Source organism: Microcaecilia unicolor, chromosome 1, assembly GCF_901765095.1.
Source record: "Microcaecilia unicolor chromosome 1, aMicUni1.1, whole genome shotgun sequence".
In the NCBI taxonomy this organism is placed as follows: Eukaryota; Metazoa; Chordata; class Amphibia; order Gymnophiona; family Siphonopidae; genus Microcaecilia; species Microcaecilia unicolor.
Window position 1 is genome coordinate 276,730,038 of NC_044031.1, and position 16,247 is coordinate 276,746,284.

The 16,247-nt window shown below is 44.9% G+C and overlaps 1 protein-coding gene across 1 annotated transcript in view; it reads right to left on the reverse strand.

Moving 5' to 3' along the window:
- Positions 1-589: 589 nt before the first annotated feature.
- The window catches only part of MCM5 (minichromosome maintenance complex component 5), a 41,241-nt gene continuing 25,583 nt past the window's right edge, over positions 590-16,247 (reverse strand). Inside the window, exons 10-16 of the mRNA XM_030206788.1 lie at positions 11,825-11,890; positions 10,175-10,351; positions 7,322-7,431; positions 5,992-6,120; positions 5,200-5,342; positions 1,401-1,528; positions 590-1,166 (exon numbers count right to left, since the gene is read on the reverse strand). Coding sequence (XP_030062648.1) covers positions 1,065-1,166; positions 1,401-1,528; positions 5,200-5,342; positions 5,992-6,120; positions 7,322-7,431; positions 10,175-10,351; positions 11,825-11,890 — 855 coding nt within the window. The 3' untranslated portion in view covers positions 590-1,064. The remainder of the gene's footprint in view (positions 1,167-1,400; positions 1,529-5,199; positions 5,343-5,991; positions 6,121-7,321; positions 7,432-10,174; positions 10,352-11,824; positions 11,891-16,247) is intronic.

Here is a 16,247-nt window from a genome sequence, read left to right on the forward strand (position 1 = left end):
TATCTGCATGGGAAGGGGGCACAGAGCAGGTTCACTCCTCCAGTAACATACACAGAGTCCACAGCAGGACAGAAGTCCTACAAATGCCTCTACTGCACCCAGTCTCCTTCTGTAGCATCCTGCTCTGCTACAGTCAGTGACCCTGAACCAGCTGCTATCACTGTGGGCCGTCTGGTTTATAGTGCAGGGAAAGGACTATACAAAAAAAAAAAAAAACGCAGGTCACAAAACTCAGGAGGCTGGAAGGGCTGTAACCGAACCTGAGCTTCCTACTGCAAAAACAGAGCACAGGAAAGCCAGACAAAAAACACAAAACAGGTGGGGTGGGGTGGGAGAGTCACAAAATGGTGAAATAGAAAAAGACTTCTTCCTATTCTATGTACATTGGTTGCCAGGGCAGATGGGACCAGAGGCACTACATTAGAGACTACTGCCAGGATCACTTTATCACAGACTCCACCTCCTAAAAAGAAGTCAACCAGCATAAAAAAATAATAATGACGGGGCTGCCTTTGATTCATGGAATGACTGATTCAAAAAAAAACCACGTTTCCCCCCCCCTTTCTGGGTGGAGGTGAGAGGTGTCAAGTTTTTAATCAGGATTTACTAGCAGTGTGAGGGCACCTGTGATCCAAGGGGGTTTTACACATTGCACTACAGTCAGATGGCAACAGGTTTTCAGCTAGCAAGAGGCAACATAAGCTCCAGACAATAGATTCTGCCCACCATATCCTAAGTTAGCACTCTCATTCGGACAGCCAGGAGCAGGCTGGACCTCAAGAAAAAAACTCTGTATAGAGGCCTGTGCTCCAGGCACCCCAAAAAAATAAAAGAAAAACATTTAAACTAGAGTTTTTTCCTAGGAACCAACATTTGCTCTTCTACTGAATTCAGAGTCCCACAGGAAAGCACTTCATTGCATGAGCAGGAAAGAGAAAGCACACAAGATGTTTGTTAGAATAGGCTGCAAGAGCTCTGGTGAGCAGTGGTGCAAGAGTTTTTGTCCTGGCTGATGTCTGGGCTCTGGATGCAGACCATCCCTCCATGTGAAGCACTGGTCCCTATTACTTGATGCGATAGAGGACCTTACGCTGCATTCGGTGCTGGATCTCACCCCGTCGCATCATAAGGTGTAGCACCTTGTAGATGGCATGCTCGGGATACTTCTGTAGCGATGAGAGAGAGGAAAGAAGAAATACTTAAGCATACAGAAGCTCAATACATTCTGGCTAATTAATTTCCCGTGTCTATTGACACTTGAAGACTCTTCTCCTCTAGAGGGCAGCAAGTGTATATATCTTAAACTGCTTTTAGATAAGGGGTTGGGCGATACTCCATGGCAATTACAGTTGCCGAGAAGTACAGAACAGCTGAACACGCCTCCTGCCTGTGGCTCTCACCTGTTTGAGAAAGTCCTGGACAATACTGTGCTCAGACACCTGTGAGCCAATAGCAAAGCGACGTTTCACCTGCTTCTCGATGCGTGAGAGCATCTCCTGGTCCTCCTGTGTCGTGAAGCCTTCCACACCTGAAAATGAGAAGACACATGACAGACTAAATGCCCTATGAGCCCTTCAACACCACACAAAAGCCTCCCGCTCCAGGTTGCTGGGTGCCCTCCCCACTTAATAGCTTCCATTTCCTTTCACCAATAGAGAGACCCTACCCTTTTCCTTATTCCAAAAAGGAGTTCACATTTAAAAAACAATATACAGGAGGTCACGTGATGTCATGCTAGGAGAGCAGACATGAGTGAGGGAGCTCCTGGGCCTGGAGTGCAAAAACACACCCTCCACAAGCAGAATTCTGTGATCTGAACCGGTATCATGAACGAATAGGCTTGGTGAAATAGCAGGGCAGCGAAAAAGGAACTTTAGTAGAGCAGTTAGCATGTCTGCAAAGTTGCAACGCTGAAAGAAAGAGAAGGCGCTACAAAACGACTCCAAGATGGCGGCGGGTGAAGACCCTGGGAGCTCCTCCGTCAGCTCCGCATGGGTGGCTGAAGTGGTAGCGGAGGTAAAGGCGGCGATTGCAGACTCCCTGGATAAGCGCTTGCAAGGAGTGGCGGACAAGTTGGACACAGTGGACGGGAAATTGGAATCTTTGAAAGGTGAATTCTCTACGCAGTGCCAGCGAGTCTCAGACCTCGAGGATCAGGTGTTACAGCTCTCAACTTTGACTACCACTTTACAAAACAAGATGAAAGTATTGGAAGACAAAGTGGACGATATGGAAAACCGCTCCCGGAGGGGGAATTTACAGTTGGTGGGTCTTCCTGAAAGCACTGCGGAAGGGGGTCTGAGACAATTCCTGGAATCCTGGTTTTCTTCTTTGGGGCTGCGGGCTAAGCTGGGACCGCTGCATATTGAGCAGGCGCATCAGCTAGGCCCGAAGAGACCGGAGGAGTCGCGCCCTCGGGTGGTTATACTGAAGATCCTAAATTTTGCGCATAAAACAGAAATCTTGCAGGCTGTATGAGCTAAGGGTCCTCTTACCTACGACAACAAAAAGGTGCTCTGCTTTCAAGACTTCTCGACTCGGGTGGTGGGCTTAAGGAGGGCGTACACCCCGGTGTGTGCTAAAGTGCACCGCAGACATATGCAGTTTGCGTTGATATACCCAGCCCACCTAAAGATTTTCACGGAAGGCTAGCCTCAATTTTATGACTCGCCTGAAGCGGCTCAGGCCTTTGTGCAAGATCTACCTACTTCCATGGATGAGGCCTGAAGGGAATTAATTGCATCATGTACATGGAACGCTGATTCTACATGTTCTTTGGATTTACTTAGGTGACTCAATTTTGCTGACTTGGTCCCCTCGCAATGGGTTGCATGCAACAAGTGTATTTCTTGGTTGAGCAGAGTTGTGGAATGTCGTTGGATGGACCTTTTTACTTTACCAACATCTTTCGTATGGATGCAGCTGCTGGATTTGGGTTTAAACGAATGGTGGTCCCAAGAAGTCTTCTGGAGTGACATACAGGGTTTGCACCTATTGGAAGCTGGACCATGGCTGTGGGGCTGTGTGCCTCGGTGGTCGGGGAGTCTGGAATGGCAACACAGAGAGCGGGATTATGAAACTACCAGATAGAACTACACTGTTCAGAGGATGGACCTGCTACATAACTATTTGGGCTTGAGGCCAATAGCATTTACTACTAAGGGGTTTGTTTGTTTTTCTTTTACTTACTAGATGGCATTTATGCTTAGTCTCTGCTTTATATGTAAAATTGAATTGTATCCTGGTGTTGAAGGACGCACTGATGTCCAGATCTCGGATCTTGAATTACTGTCATAATTACTACACATGCAGATGATAGATATGTTACCATTGGAAGGTGCTTTATGGGTCCCTGTACCACACTTTATGAGTACTGACTGTCATGAGTGGAGGGAGCATTGTATGGATGTTACTGCTGCGAGTGGAGGGAGCTTTGTGTGGACAAAGGGTGATGAAAATGATAAAGGGGATGGGACGACTTCCCTATGAGGAAAGGCTAAAGCGGCTAGGGCTCTTCAGCTTGGAGAAAAGGCGACTGAGGGGAGCTATGATAGAGGTCTATAAAATAATGAGTGGAGTTGAACGGGTAGATGTGAAGCATCTGTTCACGCTTTCCAAAAATACTAGGACTAACAATGTAGTAAATTTAAAACGAATCAGAGAAACGTTTTCTTCACCCAACGTGTAATTAAACTCTGAAATTCGTTGCCAGAGAATGTGGTAAAGGCAGTTAGCTTAGTGGAGTTTAAAAAAGGTTTGGACGGCTTCCTAAAGGAAAAGTCCATAGACCGTTATTAAATGGACTTGGGGAAAATCCATTATTTCTAGGATAAGCAGTATAAAACGTTTTGTACATTTTTGGGATCTTGCCGGGTATTTGTGACCTGGATTGGCCACTGTTCGAAACAGGATGCTGGGCTCGACGGACCTTTGGTCTTTCCCAGTATGGCAATACTTATGTACTTTTGTGGATGGTTCGCCGGGGGGGGGGGGGGGGGGGGGGGGGGGGGGGTCCTCTTCTCGTTTATTCGGCATTTATGCCTAGATTCTGCTCTACGTGTAAATTTGCATTGAACCCTGGTGCTACAGAAACACATTGACGTCTACATGACAAATTAACAACATAGGGGCAATACATGTTGATGATCTTGAGCTTACTCACTTGAACAATGCTCCCCACAAAAACAAAAAAACCATAAATAACCTAGATCCATACCAACCCCCCCCACAACTCCTTCTCTTTACATCCCCCCCCTACCAACCCATCTGACCCCATAGCTCAACTAGTCCAATCGACTCTTGGGCAGGCCCCGCGTCAGGAACCCCCCCCTCCTTTTTACGATAACAGTTCAAACCAGCATTTAAAGCAAACCACTAACTTTTCCTCCTTGCACAGTATTATAGAACCGGGAAATAGCAAAAAAAAATAAAAAAGGGAGACATTCACCCAATGCAATGGTAACATATCTATAAACCCCCCCGAGAAACCCAGAGGACAGGGAAATCAGATAACTTGAGCTTACTCACTTGAACAATGCTCCCCACAAAAACAAAAAAACCATAAATAACCTAGATCCATACCAACCCCCCCCACAACTCCTTCTCTTTACATCCCCCCCCTACCAACCCATCTGACCCCATAGCTCAACTAGTCCAATCGACTCTTGGGCAGGCCCCGCGTCAGGAACCCCCCCTCCTTTTTACGATAACAGTTCAAACCAGCATTTAAAGCAAACCACTAACTTTTCCTCCTTGCACAGTATTATAGAACCGGGAAATAGCAAAAAAAAATAAAAAAGGGAGACATTCACCCAATGCAATGGTAACATATCTTTATCTGATTTCCCTGTCCTCTGGGTTTCTCGGGGGGGTTGATGGCTGGACAGCCGCCCAAGAACAAGGTTAACAGTTGAATTTCTGAAATGGTTTCTGCTGGTGTATGTGATGCCGGTTAAACTGGTATTGTAGAATGTGAATGGAGTCTCCTCACCCACAAATACACACAATAAGCCAGCCATTCTCCCATGTTTTCCTCTTTTTTTTTTTTTTTTTTAAGTTAAAAGAGACACAGTATTAGCAATGTCTTGTATCTGGTCAACTAACAAGAACTTCAAACACTAGACAGGGGTATTAGCTGCCAGTCCACAAACACCAGCCTTAGCCTCCTCACCAAGATAGATTACAGTTGCCCACACTCACCTGAAAGACTGCCTGACATGGCCGCATCCAATGTGGACACCTGAAAGAGCCGCAATGCCTCCTCCACATCAGTCTCTGTGGCAAACGGCTGCAGCTTCATCTTGCTAAGGGATTCTGAGATACGAACAATTGCCTCCAACTGCCTGAAATCAAAAATAAATAAATAAATAATCAGCACACCACAGATGCAGGAGCCTAGGGCTCTTCAGCTTGAAGACTTGGCTGAGGGGAGATAAGATAGAGGTCTATAAATACTGAGTGGAGTGGAACGAGTTGACATAAATCGTTTGTTTACTCTTTACAAAACTACAAGAAGTAGGGAGCAGGCAACGAAGCTACTAAATTTAATACAAATCGGGGAAAATATTTCTTCACTCAATGTGTAGTAAAAGTCTGGAATTCGTTGCCAGAAAATGTGGTGAAAGCAGTTAAATTAGTAGGGTTTAAATGTTTGGATAATTTCCTAAAAGAAAAGTCATTATTAAGAGGGACTTGAGAAAATCCACTACTATTTCTAGGATAAGCAGCATAAAATCTGTTTTACTCTTTTGGGATCCTGCCAGGTACTTGTGACCTGGATTGGCCACTATTGGAAAACAAGATAATGGGCTTGATGGACTTTTAGTCTGTCCCAATGCGCTGATGCTTATGTACTTGTGTAACAGTGCATGCCATCAAACACACCATTCATTGGCAAAGGAGGGCAACGCTGGGACCATGCTCACTCAAGCAGGCAAGAATACAGGAGCTACTGTCCCTGAAGAGCGAAAACACCTTGTGCTCTGCTCTCACCTGACAGTGATGGGGATGCTGGAGCGGCGCTCACTCTCCCTCTCATGCTCTCGGGCCCCGCTGCGCATCAGAATGTAGCGGTTCTTCAGCTTCTCTGCAGCTGCTGCAGACATGCGAGGGCCACATTTCCTGCAGAGGAAGAGGCTTTGTTATATACCATTATCCAACGGAAGGGAGGGGAAATCACTGTGACGAGTCAATCAATGGGCTTCAGTGCATTGAGTGCAGTGATGTGCTGGAGCCAGCTCGCAAGAGCCAGTTAAGTTTTTAAAGATTTTGCAAGCCAGTTGTTAAATACAGCAGGGCTGCTCCCTCCAGCACACCAGTGGGGAGGAGGTCTGGAATAGGTAGGTAGGGTGGGGAGGATACTGTAAAACATGCACAGATTTTTTTTTTCTCCTGGTAAAGGGCCCCTAAACAGACATGTTATGAGAATCAGGTGCTCAACATTCAGAGATTCTAACCCACATTAAACATGAATTAGATTGAAACCTGGGAGCATTTAAAATCTTTTTTTTTTTCCTGTACCTACAAAAAGAAAAGATGGCATGTGAGAACTTGCTCCTTTTCCTTTGTGGAATACAGTGGGATATTATAAAAATGCACTTGCCTTTTTTTTTTTTTTTACTACTACTTCACAAAAAAGGTATTGATTAATGAGGGAAGAGTTTCCTTTAGCAGAACTCTCCAGAGTCAGTTTAAATGTGCCACCATTGTCCAGTTCAGCACACTATTAGCAGTCAAGTTCATACAAAGTTAATTATGTTCAGTGGAAAAGAAATCTGTTGGCTCAGGGTGTTTGCTATGTGAATATTCAATCACTGTTTCATTATCAAAATTTGTACTTCAGCATGACAACCTTCTCCTTTAGTTTCTTTGATCCAAGCTGTTTACTCAGGCAGGAATGAGTTCTCAAACTGAAGGTCTGGACCCTAAAGATTTTTTGGATGAGTCTCAGGATGAGAAGTCTCAGGGGAGAAATTCCAAAGAGCAAGCTGAACAGCTGGGCAGTAGTTTGTGAAAGCTTTTAATCATGTACTATTTGATTTGGGCTATAAAGTTTTGTTGTTTAATGGGGTTCTTATGGTTTAATGGGAGCTCTGACATGAGGGGGAAGGACAGAGAGAGAGTAATGCATTGCCCCCCCCCCCCCCCCCAAAAAAAAAAATGCAGGGCTGGTTATACCCGGGGAGAGAGCCTGTTAAATTTACCAGCATGCCACTGCCTGTGTGGGAGGTGAACACGTAGAGGGAAACTAGTTTTATGAGGGAGCCTTTGGTGAAGGAAACTGCACACGGGGGGAATATCAAAGCAGAGGCGCAAGACTCACATTCTGCAGTAGGCAATGTACTTCTTCAGGGTCTGCAGATCCACCTCGCCAGTGGAGGGAGCCTGGGTCAGCGCACTCAGGTGTACACCCATCACATGCCGGGCCAGCGTCTGTGGAAGCGCACAGATTACATACATCATGAAGACATTTCAAAGCAAGACACACCCTGGTCTGTCCAGCTTTCACAGTCTGCTGCAATCCCAGTCTCTCTAGCTTTAACCTTACTCAACCATCACCAATCAGCCTTAGGCACTAAGGGCTCATTTCTACCCTCACCACATCCACATATCCTTATTTTTTTTTTAATTTTGTTACATTTGTACCCTGCGCTTTCCCACTCATGGCAGGCTCAATGCGGCTTACATGGGGCAATGGAGGGTTAAGTGACTTGCCCAGAGTCACAAGGAGCTGCCTATGCCTGAAGTGGGAATCGAACTCAGTTCCCCAGGACCAGAGTCCACCACCCTAACCACTATGCCACTCCTCCACTCTTTACTCCTTAACCCTTTCTGTGAATATCTCAGTGTTATTCTCGAATCTACCCGTCGTGCAACAGGAGTTTTTAATATGCACAGAAACCTTTGATTTCCCCAAGACTCCTTTTCTCCTGCAATCCTTTAACTAACAGGCAGGTGACAACACTCAGGACCTATAGAGCAATTCTTGCATACCATAAGCAGTAATTTCTACAAGTCACACAAGGAAAAGGAAAGCATCTTAAACACTACAGTAACCACTAGAACATCAATTCACCTATTGTAAAACGAAACCAGATCGTCGATCCTGCACAGTCAATGTCAACTGAAAGCCATGTCTTTTTCACAAACAGGTACACCCTAATCCACTATATAATAAGTAATCATAAACTTTCTATTTAGACAAAAATTAAACTGAACCCCCAAGATGCCAGACTCTGCATACAATGCAACACCACAGAAACAGAAAATGTCCCCTAGTACTGTGCAAAATATAAAGACAGCAGATGTAAATTTGAAAAAACTAACAAATAATCACCACTTTACAAATTAACAAATAGAAATAAAACACATATAGAAAATAAAATACCATTTTATTGGACTAATACATTTAGCTTTCAGAGGCCAAAACCTCCTTTCTCAGGTCAATACAGTATAGTGCTGTTACAGTATCCTATCCTGACCTTAGGAAGGGGGTTTTGTTCTCCAAAAGTTAGTCAAAATGTATTAAAATTAGTTCTATTTTATAAACATTTATTAACACATCTACAATACTACTTTATCCTAAAGCAAAAAAATAAAAATATATATTTTATTTACAGTTTGTCTCTGGTTTCTGCTTTCCTCATCTTCTTTTCACTGTCTTTCATCCAGCATCTGTCGTCACTCTCTCTCTGCCGTCCCCTCCCATCCAATGTCTGCCCTCTCTCTCCCCCTTCCATCCACTGTCTGCCCTTTCAATCCACCATTTGCCCTCCCTCTCCCATCTATCCAGGGTCTGCTGTCCCTCTCGCTCCCCCTTCCATCCAGAATCTGTCCCCTCTCTCTCTGCCCCCTCTTTTCGGCCCCCCCCCCGTTTCAGCCCCACTATCCCACCAGTCCCCAGTTTCAGCCCCAGCCCTTTTCTCCCACCTGTCCCGAGCTTCAGCCCCCAGCCACTTCTCCCTGTCCCCTTTTCAGCCCTCAGTCCCCACAGTTTCAGCCCCTGCCCCTTTTTCAGCCCCCAGTTCCAGTACTAGCCCCCTTATCCCACTTACCCTCCTTTTCAGCCCCAGTTCCAGTCCCCTTCATCCACATGCCTTGCATTAGGGCCCCCATTTTCAGCCCCAGACCCATTCTCCCTCCTGCCCCCTTCTCTGACCCGTTACTACTACTACTACTATTTAGCATTTCTATAGCGCTACAAGGCGTACGCAGCGCTGCACAAACATAGAAGAAAGACAGTCCCTGCTCAAAGAGCTTACAATCTAATATCCAGGCCCCTTCTCCCATCTGAGCCCCCCTCTCCAACCCAGTCCCCACCTGCCTACCAGCTCCGTCGACAGACGACCCTCTTCTCCTGCCACCCACGCTTAAAAAAAAAATCAGTGAAGCGCCTCACGTCTGCTCTGCTGTAAATGAAGCAAATTGCCTCATTGCGTCGGCCCTTCTCTTCATTTACAGCAGAGCAGATGCGAAGTGCTTCATTGATTTTTTTTTTAAGGCTGGGTGCCGGGTGGCAGAAGAGGGTCGTCTTGTCGATGGAGCTGGTGGGTAGGTGGGGACTGCGGTGCCAGCAGAGCACCCCCCCCCCCCCCACACCTGATGACTTCCAGGGCGGACCACCCCCACCGCCCCGCCCTTGGTATGCCACTGGAGTCATGTCAAATTTAACTGCTAAAATGTGGTCACATCAGAAAAGTCTGGGAAGCACTGTGCCAAAGTGTTACACCACAATATCCCCTTTTGGTTCCTGTGCCTTTGAAGAGTTCCACCCCATCTAAAGTACACCTTTTCCAGTCTTAAGATCTCGTTTCACAAGGTGCAGCTCATTATTCTAGTAGCCTCTCTGGCCCTTCTGTCTTTCTAGAAATGCAGAGGCCAGAACTGGACATCACAGTCCAAATAAGGTCTCACAAACAACTTGCTCAGAAGTCTTATGGTTATGCCTCTCCCTCTACATCCCTGTGTTTTTCTGGCTCCGGACAGACTTCCTTGTTCACATTTCTCATTCAACTGAGAAATCTGCCCCATACAGTCACTAGTAAAAGCCCCCCTTTATCCTATCCTGCCATCTCTCAGCATTCCTCCCAGCGACACCCTTTTAGCCCTCCTGCCTCCCTGCTAACCTAACCAGCACATCCCTTCCCTTCCCACCCCAACCCCTCCTCCCCCGTACCATGTCCCTTTGCTCGTTGTGCTCATCCTTGACAATGAAGATCATGTCGAATCGGGAGAGGATGGTTGGCATGAAATCAATGTTCTCCTCCCCTTTGGTGTCGTCCCATCGCCCGAAGACAGAGTTGGCAGCAGCCAGCACTGAGCAGCGTGAATTCAGCGTGGTGGTGATACCCGCCTGGGGGAGAAAGTAAAAACATTTTAATTTAGGGGGAAGCTACAAAAGGGGAATTTTTACTTTTTCACTCCCGAGTTGCAGTTAACTTGCAGACTATTCTGCACTTGTGCTTTGCTCTGGTTCAATCACTCCCAGTGTCTCATCTGCACACTTAGAGGTTAATTCTCTTATAAAAAAAATGTGTGGGTGGGGTATTGGATTTGATATACTGCCTTTCTGTGGTTATAAACAAAGCGGTTTACATATTATACACAGGAACTCATTTTTGTATCTGGCAAATGGAGGGTTGAGTGACTTACCCAGAGTCACAAGGAGCTGCAGAGGGAGTCAAATTCAGTTCCCAAGGATCTCAGTCTGCTGCACTAACCATTAGGCCAGTGGTTCCCAAACCTGGTCCTGGAGGCACCCCAACCTGTCAGATATTCAAGGATATCCACTATGAATATTCATATGAGAGGTTTGCATACAGTGGAGGTAGTGCATGCAAATCTCTCTAATGAACATTCATTTAGGGTATCCTGAAAACCTGAATGCATGGGGTGCCTGTAGTGGAGGAGTACTCTAGCAGTCAATGAAGCAGAGTTTTCCTGGGGAACTGGACTCAATTCCCACTGACTCTCAGCAAGTCACTTAGGGTCCCTTTTACTAAGCTGTGTAAGGCTCTACAAACGCCAAAACGAACTAACCAGCAGACTACCGCGTGCCTCTTGCAGTAACTTTTTATTTGCAGACGTGCACCAAGTGGCATCTGATGCGCGTAGGTCGTTACCACGCAGATTCCTTACTGCTAGGTCTATGGCTGGCGGTAAGATCAGATGCCCAAAATGGACGCGCGGCAATTTTGATTTTGCCGCACATCCATTTGGGGGGGGGGGGGGGGTAAGGCATTTTTGGTACGTGCGCTGAAAAATATTTCTGCGCACGCCCAAACCCCGTACCTACACTATCGCAAGTCACTTTTTACTGCAGCTTAGTAAAAAGACCCCTTAACCCTGCACTGCCTCAGGTACAAATAAGTACCTGTATACACTATGTAAACCGCTTTGAATGTAGTTGCAAAAACCACAGAAAGGTGGTATATCAAGTTCCATTTCTCTTTCTAAGACCAGGTTTGGGCCACTGCATTAGGCTACTCCTCTATCAGGCAGCATATGGAAACAGCACGCCTACTTTCAATCAATATGTGTGGATTGGGATTTTGAGTGCGGAGCTGTGTATTTTTATAAAATATACACAAGTCCACATATGGGCAGATATGTACATGTGAATCTGCTACTGGGGCTGTTTCTGGTACCTGTTTTATGAAAAGGTGTGCAGGCACCTAAATTACCTTATCAATACGTAGCTTACTATCAGATTATCCTCTTAATGCTTCTGACATCAGAGCTGGGCTGTAGAGAGTAGGTCCCACTGCCAGAGGAATGAGATGAAGCCAAGCACAACCTGGGACCTTCTCCCTGGGCAGGGTCTTACCTTGGCAATGGAGATGGTCTGCTGCTCCATAGCTTCGTGGATAGCCACTCTATCATCTTCTCGCATCTGAGTTACAAAGAAATAATGCCCACAAATCAAAAGGATTTCTGCCCTGCGGTTTATCTTCTCCAGCGACCAAAACAGTCCAAGTCAGACTGGGCATTCAGGACATACCACTGATCTCTGCACACAGACCTTTCCATTTCTCCATTCTCATCCGTGCCTGGGAGGTATACAAACAGGGGAGGAATCCTGGGAGGCGAGGCCAAGATTTGCTTTCCTAAAATTACCAAACCCCCTAAGGCGGTGAAGGGAAAGGAGACCCCCCCCCCCCCCCCCAAAAAAAAAAGGCCTGTAAAAATTACTCCTACATGGGTGTGTCATTTATGTGCATGCACAAGCACAAGGCACATATCAGCTACATGTGCAGTGGCAGCATCAACTCACTGTATACAGGATGGGTCGAGGCATCTAATCCATGAACACCTATAAACCCACAGTATTATGGTAGTGGAGGAGACATAGGTGGGCATGAATGGGCAGGGCCCCACCTTCCAGCAGCATATATCACGGACGTAGCTGGTGGGGATCCCCAAGCCCCACCAGCTATCCTCTGCCGGAACCCCTGGGCCACCTGAACACTGTGGCTGCTGGCAGTCACCGATGCCGGTACCTCATGTGTGGGGTGCTGGCAACAGCAGCTGGAAGCGCAGCCACCACATGCCAGTGTTCTGACATCTGGGAGTTCCAGCTGAGGATGTCTTCAGCTGGCAGGGCTTGGGGATGCCCAGCAGCCAGGGTATTCATTTTTTACATTGTTTGAGGGGGGGAAGTGGAGGGGAAATACATGTGCACACACATTCTAGGTGTGGGGCCACCTATTTCACTTCTGGTTACACAACGGGATTATGGATTCCTTTTGGTGGGTAAGGTAAGCTAATTAGGGTGGCTAAAATAGTGTATTAAGTTTTCTAAAGCCAGATAGTTTGAGAGGGGGAACAACTGGAGCCCATGTGGGTTTTTCATATGTTTTAGTCATTGTGGTATGTCTTGTCGAAAAAGATGTGTCTTCAGCAGTTTTCGGAAGTTGGTCAGTTCATAGGTCACTTTTAGGTTACATGGCAATGCGTTCCAGAATTGCGTACTCATGTAGGAAAAGGTTGATGCGTGCATTAGTTTATATTTTAGGCCCTTGCAATTTGGGAAGTGAAGATTGAGGAATGTGCGGGATGATCTTTTGGCATTCCTGGGTGGTAGGTCAATCAGGTCAGACATGTAAGCTGGGGCTTCGCCGTGGATGATTTTGTGTACTAAGGTACTTACTTTGAACATGATGCGTTCTTTGAGTGGTAACCAGTGTAGTTTTTCTCGTAGGGGTTTTGCACTTTCGTATTTTGGTTTTCCAAATATGAGTCTTGCTGCTGTGTTCTGGGCTGTTTGGAGTTTTTTTGAGTATGTGCTCTTTGCAGCCAGCGTATAGTGAGTTGCAGTAGTCTAGGTGACTGAGTACTAATGATTGTACCAGATTCCAGAAGATGGTTCTTGGGAAGAATGGTTTTACTCTTTTTAACTTCCACATTGAATGGAACATCTTTTTGGTCGTGATTTTCGCGTTGTTCTCAAGTGTTAGGTGCCGGTCGATGGTGACTCCAAGAATTTTCAGGTTTTCCGAAATTGGGTCATTAGTACACTTGATATACTAAGCCTGAATGTAATTTGCCTAGAACTACTGAAAAGCTGCAAGTTTAGTAATAAATGCAGATGCCGCCACACATCCTGGATCAGTAATAGCAAAAATGCCATCGTTTCCTGATTTTCTTTGTTCTAGCAAGGTAATTCAGATGTACAGTGGTTGTGCAAAATAGCTAAATTTTCCTTATAGTCATAAGCAATGCAGCCTGGGGAATAAGTTTACTGTATCAAGCTTCCTAATTAATTTATACAGGCTCCAAACAATGTTTCCTTTGATTTTTTAAAATTTTTGTAGTGTTTGCTGCAAGCCAAGTGGAGGGGCAGCTTGTGGTGTAGTAAGTCAAAGAAAGTTTCTGGGGATAGGGGAAGTTTGCGGGATTTTTGGCATGTTCCAGCATAGTTTGGGGGGTTTTGAGAAATAGGGAATATCATCTTTTAAACTGCCTGCCCTGTTTTCTATCAAAATTTCTATGCTACAGAAACTAGAAAACACTTTTCCTCCACAGAAATACACTGGGTCATTATTTCTTTTTTTTTTGGGGGGGGGGGGGTAGAGCGGGTAGGAGGCACTCATATGTGACAGTCTGTGAGAAAAAGGTGACAAGTAGTGGATCCAAAATGTTGAGAATGTCCAATTTTTTATGTCATGGATCCATAAGCAGTCTGAAAAAGTTACAGTTTGAACTTCTGTAACCATCTTTTTTTCCACATAAAAAAGGATGGGGTTTGGACGGTTGTATTACAAATGCTTTGTTCTCACAGGATTCATTAAAACCTCATCTTTTTGTTCCTGGTGACTTTTATTCACCTTTTCCCAAGAAATGGTGACATATGTCGAACTCACCAGTCCAATATGGCCTATTTTACAACCTGTGCCTTTTTACTGGTTTTCCTTCCTGCCAAGTTATATCCCATTCCAATCAATCTTCAGAAAGTTATTTTGCTGCCAGACAACAAAAAGAAGGTCTGGAAATTTTTCTACGACAATATTTAGAGATATACAAATAGCGAAACTATCATTATTACATTTGAGCAATCTAGGACTAATATTATTTAGTGGTTGAGCGGAGTGCATCTAAGTTCCAACAGATGCAAATAACTCCATTTCCCTGTGCTGCTGTATAACAAGCTCACTAAACAGTATTATATTTTTATGTACACATTGTTTGGCTGTGCATGCACACATCTGAACACAGCTTAGAGAGATACTGGTTCCAACTCCCCTCCACAAGTTATCGCTGTTTGGGAAACACTGACAATAAATTTTATCATTTGTTCTAGCTCTGACATTGTGATGTACAATGTTTCATTTCTAATCCAATGGAAGAAGTCAGAAAGAATTATATAAAGAGAGGTTGAGAATGTCTGTTGGGAGCAAAATAACTCAACATTTTAACTGAATGGGATGAAGCAGGCTGGAGGGGAAAAGCCAGTAAAAAAAAAAAAGACTAGAGTTTGAAAATGTGCCAAATCGGACTTGGAGGGGGTTAAAAGAGTGTCCCACAAAACATGACCCAGTGTATTTTATGTGAGATCGGGTAATAGCTTTTGAAACATAGAAACAGAGCAAGGCAGTTTTTTAAAAAAGGTGGGTTTTCTAGTTTTCTAAACCCCCAAACTACCCTTACTCCATCCCAAAAAAATCCCCCCCTACCACTGCCTCACAAACTGTTCCCATACTCAAACTACCTCCTGTAAATTGCTCCATAAAAACAAACAAAACACAACTGCCCCATCATCCCACTAACTACCCCACATACAACTGATACCCTATAAACTGGCCCCACCCCAAAAACTACCTCTCCACAACTGCCCAAACCAACCCACAAAATTGCCTCACCCCCAAAACTAGTCCCCACAAGTACCACTGATTGGCATGAACCATTCCAAATTAAGCCATTGGCAAACTCTGAATATACTTTGTGTCCACAAGTTTAGGAGCACTATGAAGGTGCTCAGGACTCAGGAAGGTTGTTTTTATTTTATTTTATTTTTTTTAAGTGTTTTGTCGTACTTCACAGTACGCCTGGTACTGGATTTGTGATTTTGATTTTGATCACACTGTTCTCAACTCAATGGAAGCTACATTTCCTTGTGACCCTGGACAAGGGTCCTAATTCCCCTCCTCAGAATAGGAAACTTGGGGAAAAAAAAAAAAAGAGAGGGAGCAATGAGATGGGAAAAGCTCGTAGGTAGATGAGAAATGAAATGGAAACTAGACTACAGGGCGATAGGGAGAATGAGGAGTAAAAATTATATATAGGTGGATATAGAGGCCGAGAAGAAAAAAAGTGAGAAAAGAAACAAAGAGAGATCAGTGCCAGACTGATAGAGAAGGAAGAGAAGAGGGACAAGAGAAGAAATGGTAAGGCACACCTGGAAAAGAATTTAGGAGAAGACCAACATAAAGTGGAACAGATTGGGACTAACCCAATTAGAAAAGTGCAAAGATGACAAAGGTAGAGAACAATTATTTGTATTTAATTCTTTAATGATTGGAACGTGTCCATTTGAGAAAATTTACATCTTATCAGTTTTTGTATTTTAGCAAAGTACAGGAGAAAATGCATTTCTGTTCCTTTTACCAGAATTGCACAGCTTATAGAGTCTGGTTTTCTTTGGCAGAGGGAAAGTGGGGTCTCCATTTCAGTTTTTGTCCGCTTATTTTTTGTTTTGTGCTCCCCTATTTTGTATGAGGTGAGGGTCTGGAATACACAGAACTAACCCATCT